The sequence below is a fragment of the Microtus pennsylvanicus genome, chromosome 22, assembly GCF_037038515.1.
Source record: "Microtus pennsylvanicus isolate mMicPen1 chromosome 22, mMicPen1.hap1, whole genome shotgun sequence".
Lineage (NCBI taxonomy): Eukaryota > Metazoa > Chordata > Mammalia > Rodentia > Cricetidae > Microtus > Microtus pennsylvanicus.
Genome location: NC_134600.1, coordinates 32,220,781 through 32,245,245, shown reverse-complemented (window position 1 = coordinate 32,245,245; position 24,465 = coordinate 32,220,781). Strand labels below are relative to the sequence as shown.

At 40.7% G+C, this 24,465-nt stretch overlaps 1 protein-coding gene across 1 annotated transcript in view; it reads left to right on the top strand.

Moving 5' to 3' along the window:
- Gnai1 (G protein subunit alpha i1) overlaps window positions 1-24,217 on the top strand; it is an 83,087-nt gene extending 58,870 nt beyond the window's left edge. The window contains exons 4-8 of the mRNA XM_075955982.1: window positions 4,907-5,064; window positions 6,471-6,599; window positions 17,127-17,256; window positions 19,644-19,797; window positions 22,155-24,217. Of these exons, the coding sequence (XP_075812097.1) occupies window positions 4,907-5,064; window positions 6,471-6,599; window positions 17,127-17,256; window positions 19,644-19,797; window positions 22,155-22,345 (762 nt within the window). The 3' untranslated portion in view covers window positions 22,346-24,217. The remainder of the gene's footprint in view (window positions 1-4,906; window positions 5,065-6,470; window positions 6,600-17,126; window positions 17,257-19,643; window positions 19,798-22,154) is intronic.
- The last annotated feature ends 248 nt before the right edge of the window (window positions 24,218-24,465 follow it).

Sequence of the window (24,465 nt, the reverse complement as noted above, 5' to 3'; positions counted from 1 at the left end):
GAGGCATTCACAGTAGTGTTCCACTTTATGTTAGAGCAGAGAGGTGAGGAGCTCGTGGTTTTCTGTGTTTCCATCTGAGGATGACAGGAAAATTTGAAGTGTGATGTGTTCTTCCAGCATAGGCTATTTCCTTGTCTCAGTTTACCTTTAATTATCATGTCTTTCTGGGTTTCTGTTGACTTCTAAACATCCACATGAAAAGCAAGAACGACAGTACATTTTATTTTTATGAATTTGGATATATTTATTGTCATAAACATGCATAAAATTATTTTTGGTAATAGCAGTAATTTCCTTTCCTAATACATTATAATCCCTCATAAATTCACTGAAATTTAGCAAAAAAAATTTGCCATCTTAAATGGAATTAAAATTAACTTATTTTTTATTTTTTTTTAGACTTACCTAAAAATTTATCCTTTTAAATACTGTGGCAAAAGAAAATGACTGACGATTTTTTTGTCATTTTTACTTGTGATTGTAGAGAAAATATATTTAGTTTCATGCTCCTTAAAGCAACCCTTCATCATCTGAGGTTGCCACTGAACCACAGAGTGTCAAACACACTGAAGCCTTTGTTTGCCCGATTAAGGTTCTTCAGAACTTTTTATTGATTATTTATTTATGAATATTTGTTATTCTTTGTGTATACGTGTCTTGTTTGTATATATATTTATATGTGTATTGTTTATATATATTATTTGTATATATATGTGTGTGTATACATGTAGTGTATATACATATATATATATATATATAGCGACATTTATAGGAATGTAGTAGGTTACACATAAGCTATCCTTGTGTGATTTCCAATGTCACTGACAAATATTATAAATGATGTAAGCTCTGGGACAAGGGATGTCCATTCATATCTCAGACCTGATGGCCCAAAGTTATCCTTATAAAGCTTCAGATCAGAGCCACCACTGCTTTTCATCTAGTCTGTCATATTGTTCACCTTGTATTTCAGACGGGTCTTTTGATGCTCGGTGTGCGAAGATTACTGGCATTTTGTCTTCTCTGTCATGATTACTCATCTTGCCGTTGCTTTAAAAGCCTCCCCTGGGGATTTCATATTTCAGATTGCTTTGACTACTAAAGAGTGTTTGAGCTTCTGAACGAATCCCGATGTGTTTGGCCCTGAGAGTGCATTGTTGCTGCTCTGTACCCAATAGCAAATATACTCTTTTTGTGCCTTTTGTGATCCTTAGCATGTCAAAAGTAAACCATCCTGGTCCTTCAATGTGTTCCCCATCCTGGATAGAGGCTTCTGAATCTTGCAGAGAATGAGATAGTTTCACATAAAACGCACAGCCCAGCCCAGTGTTTAGCTACCCCTGGCTAAGCCTGTGTCGTCTCCCTAGTACAGTACTGAAGTGGCTAATTTATGAACTCCAAAGCTCAGTTATGAGCTAGGATTGACACTCTCAGATCACATTTCAATTGGCTTACTTCCATGTTCATGTCCACTCTGTCTTTAAAAAGAAAAAATATTTTTTTTAATATTTATTTCTATGTGTGGGGGCATTGTATACATACACTGTGCCCCACATGCCGCTTGCCGTGCTATCTAATATGTGGAGTGTGGTCTGGTCTGGACACGGTAGGGAGGCTGGAAATCAAACTAAGTCTAGCTCTGAGCTGTGCCCTCCAGCCCTTCTTTGCTTTCAACACCATTTCAGGCTCCTGTAAACTGCTTCAGGCTTACCTCACTCCAGTCGTCTCTTCTGTGGTCTCTGTGCCTTTTATCTCTTACGGCGTGTGTTCCTGTTGATGCCTACAAATGATTTTGAGTTTTGTTTTATGTACATTTTGCATATGCTCCACTTGTTCCAGAGTGGCGTATAAACACTGTCATTGTCCTACAGTTTTGTTTTCCTGCTTTAGAGAAGAAAAGGACTTATTTTATTAGACAAATATTTCATATTTCTAGGCAATTATTTCAGGCGATAAGGACTTAGTGATTGTTTATGTACCAATTTATGTGATTTGAGGCAAATCGCTTGGGTTGTGCAACACAGAAGATTAGGTAGACATCTTCCTATAGTGCTTTCTGCTCAAATCCATTAGTTTTTCCTGTGACAGGGTTTCACTGTCATTTAGACTGACTTTGCACACACTATGCAACCCAGGCTAGCCTAGTACTGAAGATGCTCCTGTATCAGCATCCTGAGTACCAGGACTACAGCTGTCTACCATCACGCCATGCCAGGCTTCCAGTTACTTTAGGGGAAGAAGCTCCTTGACATTTTGTGAAGAAGAGAGTTTTCTTTTTCTTTTCTTTTTTTTTTTAATGCTAGTTTTACTGTGTAGTTTGGGAGTTTGCAATTCGATGTTATGGAATCCACAGGATAATAGCGTAGTTACTACAGGAAAGTGAATTGACGTGTCCAGTATCTCACATTTAAGGGAGTGGCTAACATGAGTTTAATTAACATAATTCTAATAAAATGCAACTTATATGTTTAGTTTAGGTGCTGTGCAATTGCTCCTCGTACTACCTAATCTCAAACTGCTTTTTGCTGCTTATCCTTTGAAGAACACTTCCTGTTGCTTCACCCACTTCCTTTCCTCTGGTGGGGGGGGGCACATTTTAATTTTCTACCTCTGCACATTTGGCCAACATTTTCTTCTGACTTGGAGGATTCTGTCTTAAGTTGAATAAGGCAGACATGGAAAGAAAGGGATCGCGTGGTCTCACTGACGTGTGCAGTCTAAAAACGGAAGAGACATTTGAGTGCCTCGGGAGGGAAGTGCAGTTTATAAATACAGCGTCTAAAGTTCCTTACGTGTTTTCTTTAGGGCCTCTTCCTAGAAAGTATGCAAGAAAGGGCTTCGACCCGATGATCTAACCTGGAGGGTCTTGTTCTCTTCTGCCAAAACTTCACAATCATTGACGAGAGATCGCATAATGGAGTGCAGTTTTAAAAACTACTTAAGTATTTTTCTAAACAAAATCACGTTTTCTGTGGTTCGGTAAATAAAATCGGCAGGTAGTTTGTGCCTAGGTTATTACGTGGAAAGTGGGTGGCCTTATTGCTCCTGGAGCTAGGTCCAAGGTACCCAAGCGTGGCTGCAGTCTGAGGGACTGCTTTACTAAGGACGTGTGCGTGTTGCTGGCTTGCACACAGTTCTCTTGTGGTTTACTAAGGAAGAAAACATATGCTTGGATAATGTGTTCCCATGCCGAGAAACTTAATTAGTTTCTATGATGAGTTCCAGCTGAAAAGAAAATGTTTCATGAATTAGCGGTAGGATGAGTTTGTATCGTCAGCTTGTCTGTTCCACAAGCCTGTCGCCTGTCTTGAGACATATTTCTTCCTTATACTTCGTCATCTATCTGTAAGACTCAACTGCAATGCTTTCATCCCCCAGTTGTGGTGGGCGATTAGTTCAAGGAAGCCCAGCAAATACTAACATCTGAAGGTGATCAAGTTTATTTATAATTTGGCTTCCAGATGTGGTTGTACCCTTCTGTAGTATCAATACTTGGCAGTGAGGCAGGAGCATCCCCAGTTCAAGGCTAGTCAGGACTGTGTAGTAAACACCTACTTTAGAAAAGCCAAAAGTGTATTTATATGTAATCTACAGAAATCCTACCTGTGTATATTTAATCATTTCTAGGTATCTGTTAATAATAACCTGATCATATAGGCTAATAGATTTTATACAGCATTTTGCATAGAATAATGATAAGAATAACAAAATATTAAAGCCTCTATACCTCCCCAGTAGGTGCCTTTCAAATACCTTCAACCTGAAGATTGGAGAGCCAGATGTAGCTAGAAAGAATGGCCCTTGGGAATAGCAGTGTTCCCCCTCCCCCCACTAAACAAAACCACACATCTCAAGCTAAAAATAACCCGAGTAAAGTAGTAACTTGTGACACCAAGGTTTCCTTTTTGGACAGTTTCTCCCTAAAGTCTCCACTCTGCCACCAGGGATGGTAATTACTACCCACACTTGGAGCTCAGAACTTGAATATGTGTCTGGTCTTAGTAAAGATGTGTTACACTACAGCCCAGATGTGGAAGTCTCAGTGCGAATAAAGTGCATGCACTTGGAGCGGGAGCTCATTCCTCTGGCGCATGGCTGTGTAAGGCAGCCTGGATCACACCCAGAGGCTCCTCCCCTGTTTCTCTTTGGCCACAGGGACTACGAGTGGTTGGTTATTTGTGGTTCAGTAACTGTTAGCAGCTTCATCTCCAACGCAGAACCAGGCCCCCTTTATATTCAGTCTTCTTTCCCTTAGAGCTTGGTGTGTGTTGTCCTCACGTGGATTGTGGGTGTATCTACTCCAAAGCCTCCAGATGTCCGTCCTTATGCCTGGGTTAACAGACCCTGCTCCTAGCTTCTCTCTCCCTGATTATCCGTATGTGTACATCGTGAGAATCCACAGACTATTCTGTGAAACCATTGTTGCTTTCGCCACATTGATTTCTCTCTTCCCTGACAATATTTTGCATCTGTAAACTGCATCAAAATGCTAACACTTAATTAGATTGTGCTTTAGGTAGTCTTTAATGATGCTGTGCTTCTTTGATTAAAAGTCTCTGGAGAAGAATGACTTTCTGAATCATCCATCTTTTTTTGTTTTAAATGAGCTTCTGTCGACAACATTCCGTCAGTGGATAGCAGAGGTCTCTTCACATGCCGTGATTAGTTATTCTTATTGCTCCAGGTGATTTAATAGCTGCCACCTGTACCACCAAGCAGAGGCTTGTGACATCTGTTTATCATTTTGTTTTGCATAAGCCAACTTTGCAAGTGGTGCTTTAGATAGAGAAAAGTTGTGGCCCTTTATAAAAACCACGAAGGAAACTCACAATTGCATTTTTCTTCTTGCTCATCTCTCCATCTGGATCTTTTAACTCTAACACCTCTGGTTCCGTCGAATGTGCAGGATGACGCTCGCCAACTCTTCGTGCTTGCTGGGGCTGCAGAAGAAGGCTTCATGACGGCAGAGCTTGCCGGAGTCATAAAGAGATTGTGGAAAGACAGCGGTGTGCAAGCCTGCTTCAACAGATCCCGGGAGTACCAGCTGAATGACTCTGCAGCATAGTAAGTAGCCACAGCTTAAACTCAAAACTCAACTTTAGTGAATCATCTTGTGCTAGCAACTCTATCTCCAGGTCATTTGTTCTGGAGAACTGCCTGGCACGTTCTTATACTCATGGTTCCTGCTGAGTGACAATATTTGAATGCTTTCCCTGTCGTGTGTGTGTGTGTGTGTGTGTGTGTGTGTGTTTGTGGTAGCAATGCTGCTATTACCCATGTTTCCGAAAAGCATCTTTCATGTTTAATCTCTAATTAGAACTGTATAGAACAGGGTTTTCTCCACTTTATCTCCAGGAATGTCACTGAAATTTCAAAAACTCACTCTGCTTTTCTCAGAGGACTGGTCTGGCTCTTATACACCCTCCTCCACTTCCTAAGTTCTCCGTGCCTTAGAGAGGGTGGTGTCAATGTCTTGTTTAGGTTGGAGACCTCAGACATCTTTTCCTCTCTTCCTCTTAGACATCGTCGGGTCTCAATGTTCACCATCAATTACTGTAGAAAGAGGCTTCTCTGGTTAAGACTGAGAGTAGCTTCTGTCTGTGAGCATAAACATAGATATTTAGAAAGTAGCTTTATGTCATATCAATTTAGTAACTGTAGTTGGGCCTACGACTTCCCCAGACAAAGGTTGTTAGTGGGATTCTCAGCTGTGGCGCAGGTCTGAAATAAAATCAGACGGCAGAGAGTGGTGCCACTGTTGAAAGATGGGAACGTCTTGCTTGGCAGCTTGGATGTTTGAATCATAGGGTTCACCAGCCCTGTGGTGTCTTCTCTCCCTCAGCAGCTGCATAGCACCTTTGGGACACTTGTTTTCAGGGAAGAAATTGTTCTACCTTGCTTTTTCTATATCTTAAGCTGGAGTGTGTGGCACCTTTAACAGTAGTGTCTTATTCTTTAATTGTGATGGACAACTAAGGCCACTGACAAGAGCCTATGTTGTTTTGGGGGACTCGATGTTTGTAGAGCTGTTGAATCAGAGAACAGAACAGTGAAATAGAGGGCTAGGAGGAAGGAACATCCCACCCAGTGTTTGCTGAGCTTGCTTACCACCGCCTCCACAATTAAGACCTGTGAGGTCTTCAGCGGAGGCCAAAGTATAGACCCAAGCATGGCATTATACAAAAAGTATAAGTTAGAGTTTTAAGAAACAGCTCATAATGGTTTTCAGTTTAGGCATTTTTAAGCCACCTTCCTTTGAATTTCTATAACCAGAAAACAAATTTGAACAGGTACTAAAAGATTTGTGAGTGACTATGTGACATAGAGGCTTAAACTGGTTGTTTTATTGATCATAAAGACCCTTGAAGACTTCAGGGCACCGTATAACTAAACTATGCTGTAGTTTTGGTTTTGAGCACTCTTATTTGGCTCTAGTCCCTCTTGACAATGTGGTTGTTATTTGTTTTCAGTTACTTGAATGACTTGGACAGAATAGCACAGCCAAATTATATCCCAACTCAGCAGGACGTCCTGAGAACCAGGGTGAAAACAACGGGAATTGTGGAGACCCATTTTACTTTTAAAGATCTTCATTTTAAGTGAGTAACTTTCAAAGATATTGTCCATAAGCACGGTGATAAAATGCATTGCTTTAGAAACAAAAGGCAAAGTAATAAATGTTTATGACATGCTTACTGTTGGGAATTTTTTTTTCAGAAGATTAGACAAGATAATTGTATGGAAATGAGCGAGAACAACATTTTCAGAAGAATATTTTAACTTTTATTTAAGGAAAAATAACCGGACAAGTGCCCTTTGAGTGCTATTTTTCTGGTACCCAAACCATAATAGTGTCTGGCTGTTTTGACTCAACAGAAGATGTGTCTTTAATATATAAGCATATGTCTAACGAGGGCATCACTGTGTGTCTTTAGGTAAAATGGGAAGCTTTAGTTGTAGAATATGTGCTTACTTAGAAAACTGTTTCAAGAAAGGTGTTGTGTGAATTCTAATTTGTCTTATTACTTAAAACTTTTGAATCAGATATTAGGGGATCCATACTGAAAGATCAGAGAAGGAAAGGAGCCAGATACTAGAGAGACCTTTACCAAATCTAGACCCATGGTGGGCAAGATCCTGTCTCCATGAAATCCTCAAACTGATTTCTTAGACTGAGTGCACTGAGCTCCTGTCTCCTCCCACCTTACATTCCCCACTCCAGCAAGTGATATCCCTTCCCTTCTCTACCTTCCTAGTGCTGGGATTAAAGGTGTGAGCCATCACCACCTGGCTCCATTTCTCTTTTAAAATGTTTCAACCTTGTGTAGCCCAGGGCCACCTTGAACTCATAGAGATCCATCTGCCTCTGCCTCCAGAGTGCTGTGATTAAAGGCGTTTGCCACCACTGCCTGGCCTCTATGGCTAACTGGTGGCTCCCTCCTCACTCTGATCTTCAGGCAAGCTTTATTTGTTAGATCAGAAACAAAATATCACCACACAAAGGTGCCTTTTAATTTTTTCTTGAAAAATTTCATGAAGCAAACTAATATTTGAAGTCTGGTGGGGGGGCAATGTTTGTTTCAAGTGTGTCCAGTGTGAACCTACTGCATGTGAATAATGGTACATAACGAGCATTAGGAATGAAAGGGTATGGGGAATGTTCCTTCCATCTCCTTCCTTGGAATGAGCCAGTTTCAGAGGAAGGCAATGAGTAATCATATAGACATTCATAAAACTGTATCTCTCTTCTTCTAATAATTAATACTTTTCAAAAACATGAGAAAGACAGGGATTGAATCCCAGCCAAACCCAAATTTTAATTTGCCAGTCCACCTCCAGCCCTAAAGTCTCCTTGGTAGTTTCTTTCATCCAGGGTTCCCTTGTCAATACCTGCTGCTGGAGTTTTATGTTTATTTTTTGTCCCCCATTTCTTTGCTGTATTGCTGGACTTGCTAAACCAATGCCTTCCCAGTCAGAACTGCTGAACGTGTACCCTGATGCTCCTCATTCTGTCTACCTTACTCATTTAAGTAATGACGACGGAAGCAAGGAAAACAAGGCTACTTATTTTACATAAATATGTATGTCTGAAAACAATAACTTGGCTACAGAACCTTTTACTGAAACAAACTGCCTGTGTTTTCATAGAAATCTAAGACCACTGTGCTGTTACTTGATGTTTAAAATAATTATATACTTGTTTATAATTTTCATAATTAATCTTCCCTCCTTGATATCATGTTTCTCTATTTTGAAGCACTATACAGGAACTTGGAGGAAATTGTTTTTCAATACCGCATGCGTTATGATTAATTTCATTTAAACTGGCACATCCCCTAAGTGTCAGTTCTCTGTCCAGAGGCAAGGATCCTGATGTAAAGCTTTGGACAGCTTGCTGGGCCCCCCTGTCACATAAACCTGATGGTAGATTACTCAGACTATATTAAATACCACGTTCCCTAGACCATATACATAACAGCTAATTAGTAGCCCCAGAGAAAGGATACAAGGCTGAAATTAAATGTGTTGCGTGGGTTTTGTATCATTTTCCTTGGTTCAGCAGGCGGGGGTTTCCTTTGGTTTCCTTAAACCAGTGTGAGTAAGATAGGTCTGGGGACACTGCAGCTATATTCATGTGTAAGTCCACGCAGGTGCCTTCATGTTCCCACAAGACGCTACAGATCCCATGACTCAGACTGAGCAGACCCCATTTGTCACTACGGAAGTTATTGGAAATGAAATTTATGATAAGTCCTCCTTATGAAAACTGTCATAATATTCATACCCTATGTTTTGCATTACACATTTTCTTTTCCAGGTTATTTTTAGAGCTTTATGTTTGCTTTATATAAATTCAAACTGTGTATGATTAATATATATATATACGATTTATTATACAGGGTTGTTTTTACTATCCCGGGTTTTCTATTTTTCCATATGAAGTAAAGTATTGTTCTTTCAAGATCTGTGAAGAATTTTGCTGTGATTTTGATGGGAATTGCATTGTACTGCTTTTCATAAGATTGCCATTTTTACTATGTTAATACTTCCTATCCAAGAGAGTGGGAGATCTTTTCATTTTCTGATATCGTATTCAATATTTTATTTAAATACTTAAAAGTTCTTATCATACAGGTCTTTAATTTGTTTGTTTAGAGTTACAACAAGATATTTTATGTGGTTTGTGGCTTCAAACTCTACTGTAGAACTATTGGAGTGAAAATAGCTTGGTATTGGTGCAAAAAACAGACAGGTGAACCAATGGAATCAAATCAAAGACCCAAAGAATCCACATACCTATGAACATCTGATTTCTGACAAAGAAACTAAAATTATACAATGGAAAAAAAGAAAGCATCTTCAACAAATGGTGCTGGCATAACTGAATATCTGCATGTAGAAGAATGCAGATAGGTTCATATCTTACCCCTTACACAAAACTCAAGTCCAAATGGATCAAAGACCTCATTATAAATCCACCCACATTGAAACTAATGGTAAAGAGAGTGGGATATATCCTTCAATGCATTGGCACAGGAGACCACTTCCTGAATATAACACAAGTAGCACAGACATTCAGATCAACAATTAAAAAATAGGACCTCCTGAAAGTGAGAAGCTTCTGTAAGGCAAAGGACACAGTCAACAAGACAAAACGGCAACCTACAGATGGGGAAAAAAATCTTCAACCACACACCTGACAGAGGGCTGATCTTCAAAATATACAAAGAACTCAAGAAGCTACACATCAAAATATCAAATAATCCAATTTAAAACTGGAGTACATATCTAAATAGAGAATTCTAAACAAAAAAAAATCTCAAATGGCTAAAAGGTACTTAAAGAACTACTCAACATTCTCAGCATCATCAAAACAACTCTAAGATACCATCTTACAGCTGTCAGAATGACTAAGATTAAAAACACTAATGAAAGATTATGCTAGAGAGGATTTGGAGTAAGGGAAACACTCCTTTATTGCTGATGGAAGTGCAAGCTTGTACAACTACTTTGGAAATCAGTACAATGGTTTCTCAAAAAAATGGGAATCAATCTATCTCAAGACACAGCAATACTACTCTTGGGCATATACCCAAAGGATTCACATTCATACTACAAGAACATTTGTTCAACTATGTTCATAGAAGCATCATTCATATATAGCCAGAACCTGGAAACAGCCTGGATGCTCCTCAACCAAAGAATGGATAAAGTTAATGTAGTAAAGTTGCACAATGGAGTACTACTCTGTGGTTTAAAAAATAGCATCTTTAAATTTGCAGGCAAATGGATGGAACTAGAAAAAAAATCCAAGTGAGGTAACCCAGACCCAAAATGACAACCATGGTATGTACTCACTCATACATACATAATATGGATATTAGACATAATGTAAAGAATAACCATCCTACAGTCCACAACCCTAGAGAATAAAGGAAGCAAGGAGAACTCCAGAAAGACATACTTGGATCCCTGTGTAGGCAGACGTTTTTGTTCTGCCTAGTTCCACAGCCATTCAGTCACCAAGAAACACACAGGATTATATTAATAATAAAATATTTGGCCTGTTAGCTCAGGCTTTTTATGAGTTATCTCTTACAACTTTAACCCATAATTCTTGTCTATGTTTAGCCCACATGGCTTGCTACCTTTTCTCAGTGTGGCATTCTCATCTTCCTCTGCATCTGGCTGGTGACTGACTCTCTGCCTTTCCTCTTCTGAGAATTCACCTAATCTTGTCACCCTACCTATGCTTCCTGCCTAGCTAATGGCCAATCAGCATTTTATTAAACCAATATGAGTGACAAATATTTACAGTGTACAAGAGCATTATCCCACAAGATTCCCCCTCCTGGGAAGGGGAAATAGAAAAGACCTCTTTAGAAAATTGGCAGCATGGGGGGAGTAGGGAGGCTGGTAGAGGAGTGGGGAGAGGATAAGGGGAGCCAGGGGGGAGAATATGAGGGATCAGCTAGGTCAAGTGGGTGAGTGAAGAACAGAGAGGGGGTACAAGGAAAGAGACATCTTGATATAGAGAGCCATAATGGGGCTAGTGAGGAGACATGTGGCACTAGGAAAATTCCCAAGAATTCCCAAGGATGACCTCCACTAACAATCTAAGCAATAGTGGGGAGGGTACCTTAAGTGCCCTTCCCTTGTAATGAGATTGATGACTAATTGTCATCATAGAACCTTCATCTAGTAACAACTGATGGAAACAGATGCAGAGATCCACACGTAAGCACTGGTATGGACTCCCGGTGTCCAGACATAGGGAAGAATAATATTATGAGCAATGGGGCCAAGACCATGATAGGGAAACCCACAGAAACAGCTGTCCTGAGCTACTGGGAACTTACTGACTGTGTATTGACATCTGGGGAACCTGCATAGGACCCAACTAGGCCCTTTGAATGTGCATGGCAGTTGTGTGGCTTGGGAAATTTGTGGGGCCACTAGCATTGGAACCAGTATTTATCCCATGTGTATGAACTGGCTCTTTAAAGCTCATCCCTATGGAGGGATACCTTGTTCAGCCTAGGTACAGGAGGGAGGGCCTTGGTCCTTCCGCAAGTGATGTGACAGACTTTGTTGACTCTCTATGCAGGCTTCAGCCTGCCTAAGGAGTGGAAGGGGGAGGGGTGAGAGAACTGGAATTGGTATGGAAAATAAGATTGTTTTAAAAAGACTATATATACATATATATGTTTGTATGTATGTATACACACACACACACACACACCCTTAGCTTTTCTTCTACACCATCGTCACAGTATCTGAAAAGTTGAAGGCACAAAGGAACAAAAGGCAAAGCTAGCAGCAACTGCTGCATCATCTGTTCAACAGCCCTTGTCCACATCAGCTTGAAATGGACTAGTTTATGTTGTCATTGAAATTATCTTCTGTTTTGTTTTGCTTTGCCTGTAAAATGCTCTGGTTCAAGATTGTCATTCAAAAGAAAGATTTACTATGAATCATGGGTTAGACTGCTTCAGGTAGCTTCAGCTCTCTCAAATGATAAGGACAAAGGAACAGATTTTTTTTTTTAAAGAAATTTTGTCAAGGAGATTGTCAGTTGGAGATTTGTTAGCAAAACAAACCATTGTCAGTTCACTTCCTAATGAAGGCTCAGTGCTCCACGCTGGGAAGTTGGAGCATCTCAGCTTGCTTCTCTCTCTCTCTCTCTCTCTCTCTCTCTCTCTCTCTCTCTCTCTCTCTCTCTCTCTCCCCCCCCGCGTGCGTGCGTGCGTGCGTGTGTGTGTGTGTGTGTGTGTGTGTGTGTGTGTGCTTTAAGTGAAGCCTACCTGCTGATGTCAATTTCACTGTGTTATCAGGAATTCCCAGTTCATTTCTAATTTCTTATAATGTCCTCTACCTCGAAAGAGTGGCCATTTCCCTGCTGTCTTAAGGGAAGGTGTAGACTGTTTATCTTCAATACAAATTTTATTTAGTAGGAATGATTTTGAATTCACTCTTATTGTTTCCACTTCCTTTTTTTTTTTGCACCTCATAGTGGGTATATTTTTCTTTTCTACTGAATCTCTTGCCATGTAACCTCCTGATAAATTTGTAGGTTATTAAGTAGCCATATGCAATGTCTGCTCTGGGGACATACGTTGCAGAGGGTCTGCTTGTTGGTTCCCAGCCGCCCAGCTAGCTTACATCTGATATAACAATACAGAAATTGTATTAATTAAATCACTTTTTGGCCCATTAGCTCTAACTTCTTATTGGCTAACTCTTATATCTTAATTTAACCCATTTCTATTCATCTGTATATCACCACAAGGTTGTGGCTTACCAACAAAGTTTCAGCAGGTCTATATCCGGTGGCGGCAACTCCATTGCATCTCTCTCTTCGCCTTCCTTCTCCCAGCATTCAGTCCAGCTTTCCCAGCCTGCCTAAGTTCTGCCCTATCAACAGGCCAAGGCAGTTTCTTTATTCACTAATTATAATCACGACACACAGAGGGGACTGCCACAACAGACATATCCATTTGTGTTAAAACTATGCAATGATATTTAATCTTAAAATGTTTATTGTTTGAAGACTTAAAACATATTGGCCTAACTATAAAACATCTTCAAGTCTGATTTTTCAAAAATTTTGTTTGTTCATTTTTTGTTTTTTTTTTTTCTGCTTTATTTAGAGACAGGGTCTTAGTTTGTAGCCCTGGCTGGCTAGAGCTCACTGTGGCTAGTCTCAGATTCATAGTGATCCACCTGAATCTCTGCCTTTTGGAGTTCTGGATTTAAAAGGGTGCCCTGCCACATCCGCAAGTTTTTCAAGTTTTAGTGACCATGGACTAAAAAAACGTGTTTTGGTGAGGAAATGGCTGATCGTGAAGTCGTGTGGTCTAAGGAGGAATTGGAAAGCATTTCAGTTAAAACAGAAGGAATTTGGACAGTGATTACTCCACTAAGTAGCTTGGTAAAGCCCACTGAGATGCTCGGATATTAGCATGTTGCCTTTAATCAGGACTGCAATAACAAAATGAGTCTGTTTTTCTTTTGAAAATAATTATGTAAAGATAAACTTCCACCAATGTGACAGGTGATGGTGGCGCATGTATTATTTCAGTCATAAGACAGTCTGGCCGTATGAAATCACTTTAACTTTGTTCAGGATAGTCTTACGTGTTTGCTACCAGAGCATACGTTTCCAAGCTTTGTCAAAGTGGTCATTTCAACATCAAATAGACCCTAGGATTTGATGAGGTTGGCTGTCACTGTGATCCTCTCAGAAAATCATTTTTACTCCAGGGGTGAGGACCCTTGAGGGACAGCTTGATAGTCATATAGAGTTAGATGGTTCTGTACTGGTCAGTCCTGGCCAACTTGGTCCTAGATGTTTTCAAAGGCTAAGATAGTGCATCTCAGGAAACATTTCCTTCGACTTCACATCACAAAAATGCCTAAGAAATTCAACCTGATTCTCTAGTTGTTAACAGCCTTTTCATATAAAGGAGAACAGATTTTATGAGAAATTTTTATTGTCTAAATAGATACTCAGAATTTGAGAAACAATATATCAAAGAATTATATTAATAACATTTTATGAATAAATAATTATGACATTTCTGAGTACTCTGTGATTTATATGGAATCTGAAAAGAGTAGTAAAAATAATTAATCTGGTTATTATCTTCATTTAGCTCTTTAAATAGTTATAAATTTAAACAAAATCTGGTTACAACTATTGTTGCTCCTTGGATTTCAGGTTCTTTCGCAAATCACAGTCTCTGACCAGTGACTTCAGCATCTCCCGACTGTTGTTTCTGATTGATGCTACTTGGGAACCACTAGTGTAGAATGAATTTTCCATTTTATGACCAATATATGAAGGAGCATCATTCATTTATAATTCACAAGTTAAATAAATCGGGGAGGTTTCTTCTCTACTCAAATGATCTGACTGTCACATTATAATGAAATCTCTTTGGTTTTAACATTCCCCTGATATAGAAAGTATTTCCAAATCTTAAACACAACGTTAGTCTATTATTTCTTGAAAATGTTGAAAAGTCTTCAGTAGGCATGGTTGATTTATTTAGTAGTAAGTTCTTTGTGTATCAAATGTTGGGGACATAAACAAGCAAAGAGAGACAGTCTTTGCTTTTAAACTGTTTAAGGAAAAAGGCAGATAAATAAGCAGATATTTAATTTTTAGGAGATGGTAATTGCTAAGGCAGAAAATAGAGCTTACGAGTAAAGAATATTCTTTGCAAATAATATTTTCACTCCCGAGGGTTGCCATGCAAATTGCCCAAAAATGGGTTCATGAACAAGTAAACATCCTCCTCCTCCTTTTCTTCAGGTTAGAACTGAAATCAGTGTGTTGGGAGACTGTGCTCCCTCTCAAGGCTCCAGGGAAGAATATTCTTGTCCTGATTTTAGTGTCTGGTAGCTGCTGGCAATTCATGGCACACCTTGGCTTATACCTCTGCCAACTGTGCGGTCATATGTCGCTCTTTCCTGTGTGGGGGAGGAGGACTCCCTTCTGGCCTGGAGTTCATTCCTCAAGTTTGCTTTTCTGCTGTTGTGTTCCCGTAAGAAGGGAAGTCCACTACATACAGACTGGTGCAGAGAAGCTAAGCAGCCACGTCTGCCCGTCTGTTACAGCATCACCTTCTCCACAGTGGGCATTTCCCCTTTCCTCTGAGAACTCATTAAAACTGTTTCTAAGCAGTTTGGTATGTGCATGCTATTCCTCATAGTCTATGCACTCTCTAAGACTGTAGAAACTCCGGGGGTTTTGCTTTCATCTGAATTTGAGATAAAATTAACTTTGTTGTCTATATTTCAAGAAAATCTGGTTGTTTCTTTTTCTGTGAAGTAATTCAGGACACTTCAAGATGCTACTCATGTATCCAGTCCCAAGCCCCTTTTCGTTTTCACACCTGTAGATCTTTGTTACTGTATCCCCCTTTATTGGTACTTCCTTTTGTACCACTCAGTATTCTCCAGAGAGCAGGAATGATTAAGTTGTTCGAAGGCACGGGCAGACCTGAGTTTGCAGAGCAGACTGTCAGGCTCAACTAAAAGCTGTGGAGGCATCATGAGGATATTTTAGCTCTTGTCTGAGAAACCCTAGCTTTGGTTCTAGCCCTCCTGGCTGAGTGCAGGGAGCCTGGCTACCCCATTAAGGAGAGTCTGCTTTGCTTAAAGTCAGGCATCTCTAGACGCCGACCACATCAGTAACACAGAAGCACTAGTAGGTGACTGAGTCACGGAGTGAGCAGAGCAGACAGAGAAAGTGGAGGAAGGAATGGGTTGTTCCAGATGGATGGGCGAGGCGTGCTGTGTGAAAAAAGCTCTCTAAGCTTATGGTAAAATTGTTTACAAATTGTATTCTTGTATTAATGTTAATGGAATTAAGTCGGTTCTCCCTTTGTTCTCCTTTACACTGGGTTGCATCTTACCCCTCTGCCCTCTGTTCTCCTTTCAGCCTGTCTGCTCTGATGTCTGCTGTGGTAGGATCGTTCTGCTATAGCAAACATTCACGAGCAGGTTAACATCCAGCTCCATCAAGACGCCAAAAGTGACGGCACTAGTGGACGGATCCAGATTTGGTTTTAGGCCACCGCTCCTCTGTGGGGAATTAACCAGGAGTGGCTTTAATTAGTGCGCCATTGAGATAAATGGGGCCTTTAAAATGTGCCTGTTTACGCAGTGTTTCCGTTATATAAGTGGCTATTTCTAGGCAGTATAATGTAGTCTATGCAAATTTAAACTTTGGCTTAACTTCGTATCCTTGCCAGGAACAGGAAGAAAAGGTCATTGGCATTATATTGTTTGATTGTGCCAGAACCATGCACACTAACCTCCCGTTGTCCATGGTTATATATTATATAATTATTGAGGAATTCTTATTTTATTGGCCCGTCACCTCTTCCCCCCCCCCCGCCTCTCTCGTTTTAGTCTATAATTTAGACAAACCTCTTGGTCATTTTCTAAAATTACTTTGTCTCATAACCCTCTTCTTACTGAGATGGTTTCCCTGACGTTCCAACATCCTGCCCGAACTCATTTCTCAGTATGAACAGGGAGCCCTGTCCCGTGGCTCTATTGCTTGGAACTGGCAAGTCGAGTGTGTTTCCTTTGGTCTCTGGCTTTCTCCATTGCTTTTTGTGACTGCCAGTGTTTACAAGCAGTGAGGTCCTTTAATCTGTTGCTGGTTTGATATCCTAAGTGCTTTCATGATTGTTCATGGATGTCTGTGCTTTTAAAAAAATGAATTTTAATTTTTCATCACTTGTGTGTGTGTGCACAAGAACTCACACATACACACATGCCACAGAGTGCCTGTAGAAGGGACCGAAGGATTGAACTCAGGCTTCTGAGACACATCAAGGGCCCATATGTGTTGGTTGTTAAGAATATTTTTCATTTGGTTTAGAGTTACTCTTGCTGCAATCAAAGAATTTATTTTAAAAAAATAACTTAACCCCCCACCCTGGGCCTTTGAGAAAACAAATTGGTAACATTTTTCCCCTCCCACTCTGTCCCTTTCTTCCCGTCCCACAATCCCCAAGCTATGCGGAGCATTTCTGTTGGCGTTGCAGAACTTGTCGGGGCTTTTGAACATTGCATGCGGTGTCAAGTCATAAATCTTCCTCTTACAGAATGTTCGACGTGGGGGGACAGAGGTCAGAACGGAAGAAGTGGATCCACTGCTTTGAGGGCGTGACCGCCATCATCTTCTGTGTGGCCCTGAGTGACTACGACCTGGTTCTCGCTGAGGATGAAGAAATGGCAAGTAGAAGCACTTCTGGGGTGCAACATGAAACGCCGGCAGCGGCAGATGTTGCCAAGAACATTTCCGAGAAATCCTGGCTTACAAAGGAAGTGTTTGAAAGTTCAGGCTGTTCGCCGTGGCTTCTCTGCTGCAGCCTGGAGGGTAGAGATGCTGGGAGGCGTAGGTGCCCATACACACACACACCTGTGCATTTCCTGCATCCGCTTCAGGCTCACACTTTCTCACAAGTTACTCTGATAGCTTGTTGTTTTGATATACGCTACCCTTAATTATGTATAGAAAAATAATTTTCAAATAGCGTTTTACAAATGCATTGTTCTCCCGGGGGAAGCATTTTTGGATCCAGATTTAAAGTTCTGGCCCTTAAGTACAAAGAAAATTTCAAGGGGGAAGATTTCAGGTTTTTCTACATCAAGTACAATCAGCTGTTGGCCAGAAGGGAAAATACAGCGTCACGTATACATTTCTTTCATTCCTACGCTGTAAAATACGGCAGTGTCCTCTTGGAACTCAGTCCCTCAAAGGGTAGCCAACAAAACTGGAAGTCGTCTTTGCTCATATCCACAGTGCTGACCTACTTGGATTTCAGTTTGCTCAATTTAATAATTACTCTCCAAAGCGTCGTCAGCCTAGGTGATCTGCACGACAGTGACATTTCTTTGAAGGGTTCAGACATGAACACCCCTTGGTTACAACATGCTACAGCAGCAGGACCTCAGGCACAAGACATTACACAGTGGGCACGGAGCCAGCGGTGATGAGGTGATACCGAGACAGTCAGCTTATCTACAATCCAAGTTGTGCTTGTGTAGAGATGACTACAAAAATGTATTGCTATGGAATGCTTATGAGTTCTTGGTTGGGAGACCTGACTGGATAGAGGTCTCAGTCAGGTAGACCTGGCCTCCGCTCACCTCAGTAGTCTAATTAGAAGGTAACTGGCTAGGAAGAAGTGGAAGATATTCCTTCAGTACAGCCTTATGGGAAGAACAGGGTCTCAGCATCCTAGATGCTGCTAGTTGGATAGTGAGAAAAGCTCTTGGATTCTAAATAAGGAAGAAGAAGTCGGAAGTCAAGGGGGAGGGGTATGCATCATTCCACTGTCTGGGTCAAACCCTGGTCTTCATGATCATTGTCTCAGGCCTAGCTGTGCAGGGTCTCCTGCTGGCTTCTAGAAAATTGTTGTTACTTGTAGGAAAGAAGAGAGGTTCGTTTCCCATGAGGAGGTAATAGCTTTCACTCAGGGCCAGCCTCTGTCTCAGCACAGGGAATAAACCGGCTAAGGCTTTCTTTGCTTGAGTTTGAAATCAGCCCAAGTGACTCAGACAGAGCAGGTTAAGACAAAATTGGAGATGAGATAACAACTGGGATGTCCTTCGGGGTGTTGAATGGTTTTCAGCTGCAAAGATCTGGTCTGGTGCAATGTTTGTTCTTTTTAAAACAGTTCCCCAGTGCTTGACTGTGCATCTCTGCATCTGCTTCCATTGGTTACTGAGTGATGGCTCTATGGTTACAATTAGGACAGTCACCAATCTGATTACAGGAGAAGGCCAGTTCAGGCACCCTCTCCACTATTGCTAGTGGTCTTAGCTGGGTCCTTGTGGATTCCTTGGAGCCTCCCTGGCACCAGGTTTCTCCCTAACCCCGAAATGCCCTGCGCTATCAAGATGTCTCTTTCATTACTCTCCCCCTCTTCCAGCCCCCAATCCACCTCACACCCAGCCTGCATAACCTGCTTCCTCAAGTTCCCATCCCCTGCCCTCCCACCCCCGATTACCTAGGAGGTCTCTTCTATTTCTGCTTCCCAGTGAAATCCATGCAACCTGTAGCTAACCTCTCATGTTATCTAGCCTCTCTGGGGCTGTGGGTTATAGGCTGGTTATCCTATACCTTACTCCTAATATGTACTTATGAGTGAGCACACACCATGTTTGTCTTTCTGAGTCTGGGTTACCTCACTCAGAATGATTTTTTTTTCTAATTCCATACACTTGCCTGCAAATTTCATGAGGTCATTGATGTTCACCACTAAGTAATACTCCATTGTGTAATGTATCACATTTTCCTTATCTGTTCTTCAATAGAGGGGCATCTAGATTGTTTCCACGTTCTGGCTATGACAAATAATGCTGGGCCGAACTCTGGAGCCCTACTGCGGAAAGGGAGGAGGGATTGTAGGAGCCAGGGGGGGTCAAGGTCATATCAGAGGCTGGCCCTTTCTTAGATGGAGAGGGGGCTAGTTGGAGTGTAGGGGAGGGGGAAACAAGAGAAGAGGGACGGGAACTATGGTCAGTATGAAAACTAAAGGAAAAATGTTAATTAAATAAAAACAATCTTCCTGAAAGCCTTCGCTGCTCATGAAAATGATTTTTTTATGATCCAGAATCGAATGCATGAAAGCATGAAGTTGTTTGACAGTATATGTAACAACAAGTGGTTTACAGACACATCCATTATCCTCTTCCTAAACAAGAAGGACCTCTTTGAAGAAAAAATCAAGAAGAGCCCCCTCACAATCTGCTACCCGGAATATGCAGGTATTGGACTCTTAGATTAACTTAGCAAATCATGGGTATCTAAGCGAAACTTCCCCGAAAGCATGATTTTCAGTTGTTGGCTTGAATTTATTGGCTTACTAATTCTTGCTCTGGAGGACATAGTATTTTCCAAACCGAACACAAATACGTCTTGAAGATGCGGATGAGTTTTCTCTTGTCCATTTTCTGGAAAATCTTTCTGGTAATTTCCTAAGGTGATCCCATGTCTTTAATGAATTTAAAAACTGACTTGCTCATGCAATAAGCTAATGACAGACTGGATGAGCAAAGATAAGATCTGTCTCTGTTCGCTATCTCGTGGCAAACACCCACACATGCTAATAAGCCCATGACAAACAATAGCAGTCACTCAGCCTAATGGACAGAGCATGACTTGAGCAGACCAGGGAAGAGGAGCCAGTAGGGCAGCTCGTCCCAATGTTGATGCTCCGGCCAATGAGCTCCTAGAGTACAGCAGATTTGAAGGAAAAACCCAGCCTTTACAGAATTAAATCCACAATCTTGAACAAGGCAGATGCCTTTTCCAGGTTCCAGTGCCTCATCTGCAAAGTCAGGAATTGGGATAAAGCGTTGGTTGAAATTTGGTTTAGTTCCATGGAGCACATCCCGAGCTGCTATTGAACATGAGTCTGGTGTTCACACTTGTAAGCCCCAGGTGAAGCAGGAAGATCGGTACTTCAAGGCCATCTTGGGCTACATAGTAAGTCCAAAGACAGGCCAGGGTATCTGAGAACCTGTTTCCAAAACAAAACTTGAGTGCCGAGAAGAGAAATACCTACCCACTCCTGCTGTTCAAGCAAAGTAAATCAGTTTTCATATATGTGTATGTATATATATATTTCATATATATATTAATATGACATAATTAAATATGTATTATATATATTTAAGTGAGGGGCCCTTTCCCTTCAAAAAACAAAACTGCCGTTAGTTTGTATGAACTCTAAATATAAATATTTTAACCTTTGCCTCAGTCTATTTGAAAGAACAAAAACATTCTCAAGAACTTCTTAAAGTCTAACTAAAATCTGAGTTAGCATTACAGTGGGTGGGTTGCTAGTGAGTGTTGAGTGAGTGTCTTCACACAGCTGACATTGGGTAGCCCATTGGTGTTCCTACTTGGCCAACCCCGTTCTGACAAGAACAAGAGCTCGGTGCAGCCACGGAGTCCAACTTCAGACCTCAATGCATCATGCAATGTCTGCAGATCTGCCCCAGTCAAGCTGCTTTTAATTAGAGTATCGTTGGATGCAGAAAGGAAGTTGTCTTTGATAAACACTGAACATCGCATAATTATTTGATATCCCAAAGGCTAAGATTATAATTTCAAATCTGCACTACTTACTTGCTCTGCGAATGGCTCAGTTGTTTCTGGCATAGCATCAGAATCTTGTGGCTATGGCTTTGTATGGATAAAGCCTAGGTGGCCGTGCCAGCACCTTGGGTGTGTCCTGCCTCTGCTGCCTTGCAATGCACTTCCTCTCCTATCACTGAGAGCTGCCATTTCACCAAAGTCTGTCTGCAGCCCTATATTCCTTTTGCAAACTATCCTTTCATAGTCGTATTTATTCTTAACTGGGCAAAATTATGTTGTCAGCCCAAATTGCTCTCTGCAGGTCCTATTTCCTCCAGTAGAAGGCCGTGTTGTGCTGGCATTATTTGTGAACTTTCTTTGACCATAACAAAGCTCTACTGAACCTATACCTAACAACTGGAATTTCTGGGTCAGAGGATGTGTGTGCTTATCCCCTGATTCTGCCAGGCCCTTTCTAAATTGTTCTTGCTCCGAGCCAGACTCAAGCCCCTCACCTAAAAGCAGGAGCAGGACATCATTTTTTTTCTTTTTTGGTAACTTCATAACATTTACCATATTAGAGACATGATATCGATTTTGAATAAAAATGATGACAAAAAGATGACTAATGAGAAAATATGAAGGGGGAGTGAAACGAATTCAGCTGGCATTGCTGATTCACCGCTGGGTTATCTCAATAATACTAAGCCACCATTAGGGTTCGGTGGCTTGAATTCTCCAGCGTGGGGATGTAGATGACAGACAGTGATAGAAAGGGGTCTGGCTCTTGGAAACTTAAGCAGAAACGGAGCAAACATAGACTACCATGGAAAGGAGTTCTTAAGGTTAAAGATGAGTTGTGAAGAGGCGTTTACCCAGGTGTTTTTCAACTGGAAAAAGAAATCATTTTGTTCTAGAGGGTTAAGTGGAGTTATGGAGTCCCTATAGCTTACATGCAGAAAAGTGGCCTGTGTTTAAAGGCGTGTTTTACTTAACCCTATACCACTCCAACTTTTTGCGTACTTCTTTTTCTCCATCTCAGGATCAAACACCTATGAAGAGGCAGCTGCGTATATCCAGTGTCAGTTTGAAGACCTCAATAAACGAAAGGACACAAAGGAAATCTACACCCACTTCACCTGTGCCACGGATACCAAGAACGTGCAGTTTGTGTTTGACGCTGTCACCGACGTCATCATAAAAAACAACCTGAAAGATTGCGGTCTCTTCTAAGTTTCGCAGTTGGTAGTAACAAGCATTTTCAAACCAAATGAGTACTTCTATATGGATCTCTCTAGACTAGAGTCTCCCAGCCACACAGAATGTAGTGTACTGCAAATGCATCCTGGACATGACCAAAGTTGTTCTGTTTTGTGTCTTTATCTGGAAGGACTAGGACCTTTCTCAAAGGGGAAAGAGGATTCTTGCAATGTCAGAGGGAGGTGTGATGTTGAAGCTGGGCTCTAGTGTAACCGATGACTTCTGTGTAAGTGTAAATATGCAAATGTAAGATGTATTTATATCTTTTGATTTCCCATATTATGTTTAGGTTGTAAGAGTGGCAACTTACGATTCTAGTGTGATGGCTTTGGAAATAACATAACTTTTAAGTACCTTGTACTGAATGACAGAATAGCTCTGTGTTTGCCAGTTTCAAACAGCTTTATTTATGTTCATGTCCTATGAATTTTAGGTACCATAATTAATATTAGGAAACGTCACGGCCCTTTCCTTGATTATATGTATACTTGTATTCATAAAATGTTATTTGTACAAACATTGCACAGACTATTTTAATACCACGAGCTGTCCTCTAAAGGTTCTGTGTGTCACGGGGACGTTCTTACCAAGGTTAGCACACTGCCTTTGTATCAGTTAAGCAAGCATCGTGTGCATTGACATTTTCTTTACAGGATGCATGATGTTACGATTCTACCTTAAATTTGTCTGAAGAAGCTAAAGGTTCAGAATTTTGAAGATACAGGATCTTAGACTTTAAAACACTTCGCTTTTAGTCCACCACTTTGTTTCAATTGAACCTTAGTACCCGGATGGCATTTCTGCATTGCCTTTGGGTGATGCCAGATTAATTTTATACCCTTAAAAACATAGTTTATTTATGGCAAAGTTTAGGTGAGTGGTGAAAACATTTTTGTGGGTAAAAATTTTTGATGTGTGAATTTTGAGACATTCATGTATGTATTTTCTTTGGCAAGTCCCTCATATTTAAGCATACATGATAGTTCCGTGTTTGGAAGCTAACCAGAAAATCCTCTATTACTGATAGCATACAAGCTTTGTAATTCACTAGTTTCAAGTTTTATCACTTTATGTCAAAAATTGCTTCTTTTCCCTTCGATTTCCAAATTCCTTCCACTCGCTGGAATTCATATTCATTTAAAGCTATACTGTGGTTTCTGACATTAAGCGGACAATTATACTTAGACATTGAATAGTAGTATTTAACAAGATCAGTGAGTGTGTATGTGTGTGCTTACATATCTGTTACATAAGAGCTGCATACTGAACTTTGTTAGTGCCGTTTTCCTTTTAATCGTTTACAGGGTGTCTGTGTGCCCTTGTGTTGGCAAAGTGAGCAGCATTGCCCAGCTCATTCCCCTCGTTGACTCATCCTGTAACGTTAAGTCTTTCTATAGACTGTGCCAGCGTGCGGTTCCTCACTCGCCTCAGATGTTACCGTTTCCTTAGTCTTCTTGTTGACATGTGTGCACACCTAAGTGTATGGAGAATCATGAATTGCATTCACGTGGTTTACTTTGGGGGAAATGGTTTTCTTATTTGCAATGTCAAGAAATTCGAGGTTACCGAAATCCCTCCCGTGTTAGTTTAGATTATTTTTATGTGCCTTTCATGAAATGTACGTTTCCATTCATTTTTACTAATGGAAGACCTGTCAGACCCAGATTGTGAAGCTCTGTATGAAATTCAACCACTATCTGAATAAATTTGAATGATGGAAAATAGGGTTTAAAAACCACGAAGAAGCACATATTGGTGACCATCATTGGTGAATCCCTGAAGTCTACTCTGTGTAACTGTGCTACTAATACATCCTAATAAATTTAAATTTTTAAAATTTTACAACCCTGTTGACTGAACTCATTTTGCGTTAGAACTTAGGTATCCGTGTTCGGGAGCTTCCTTCCTGTTTCCAGTGCTCTGTCTTGTTGGCTTTACTTGTCTGAGAAGTTTGAGTTTGCCCTATCTACATGTTCTTCTGAAATTTGATATAAAAATTGCCTGCATGCAAGCCCCTTATGGGAATTCAACTCCCTAGATCACCTTGCCCAAAAACAAATGCTTCATCATTTTCTCTTCAATCAGTTATTACC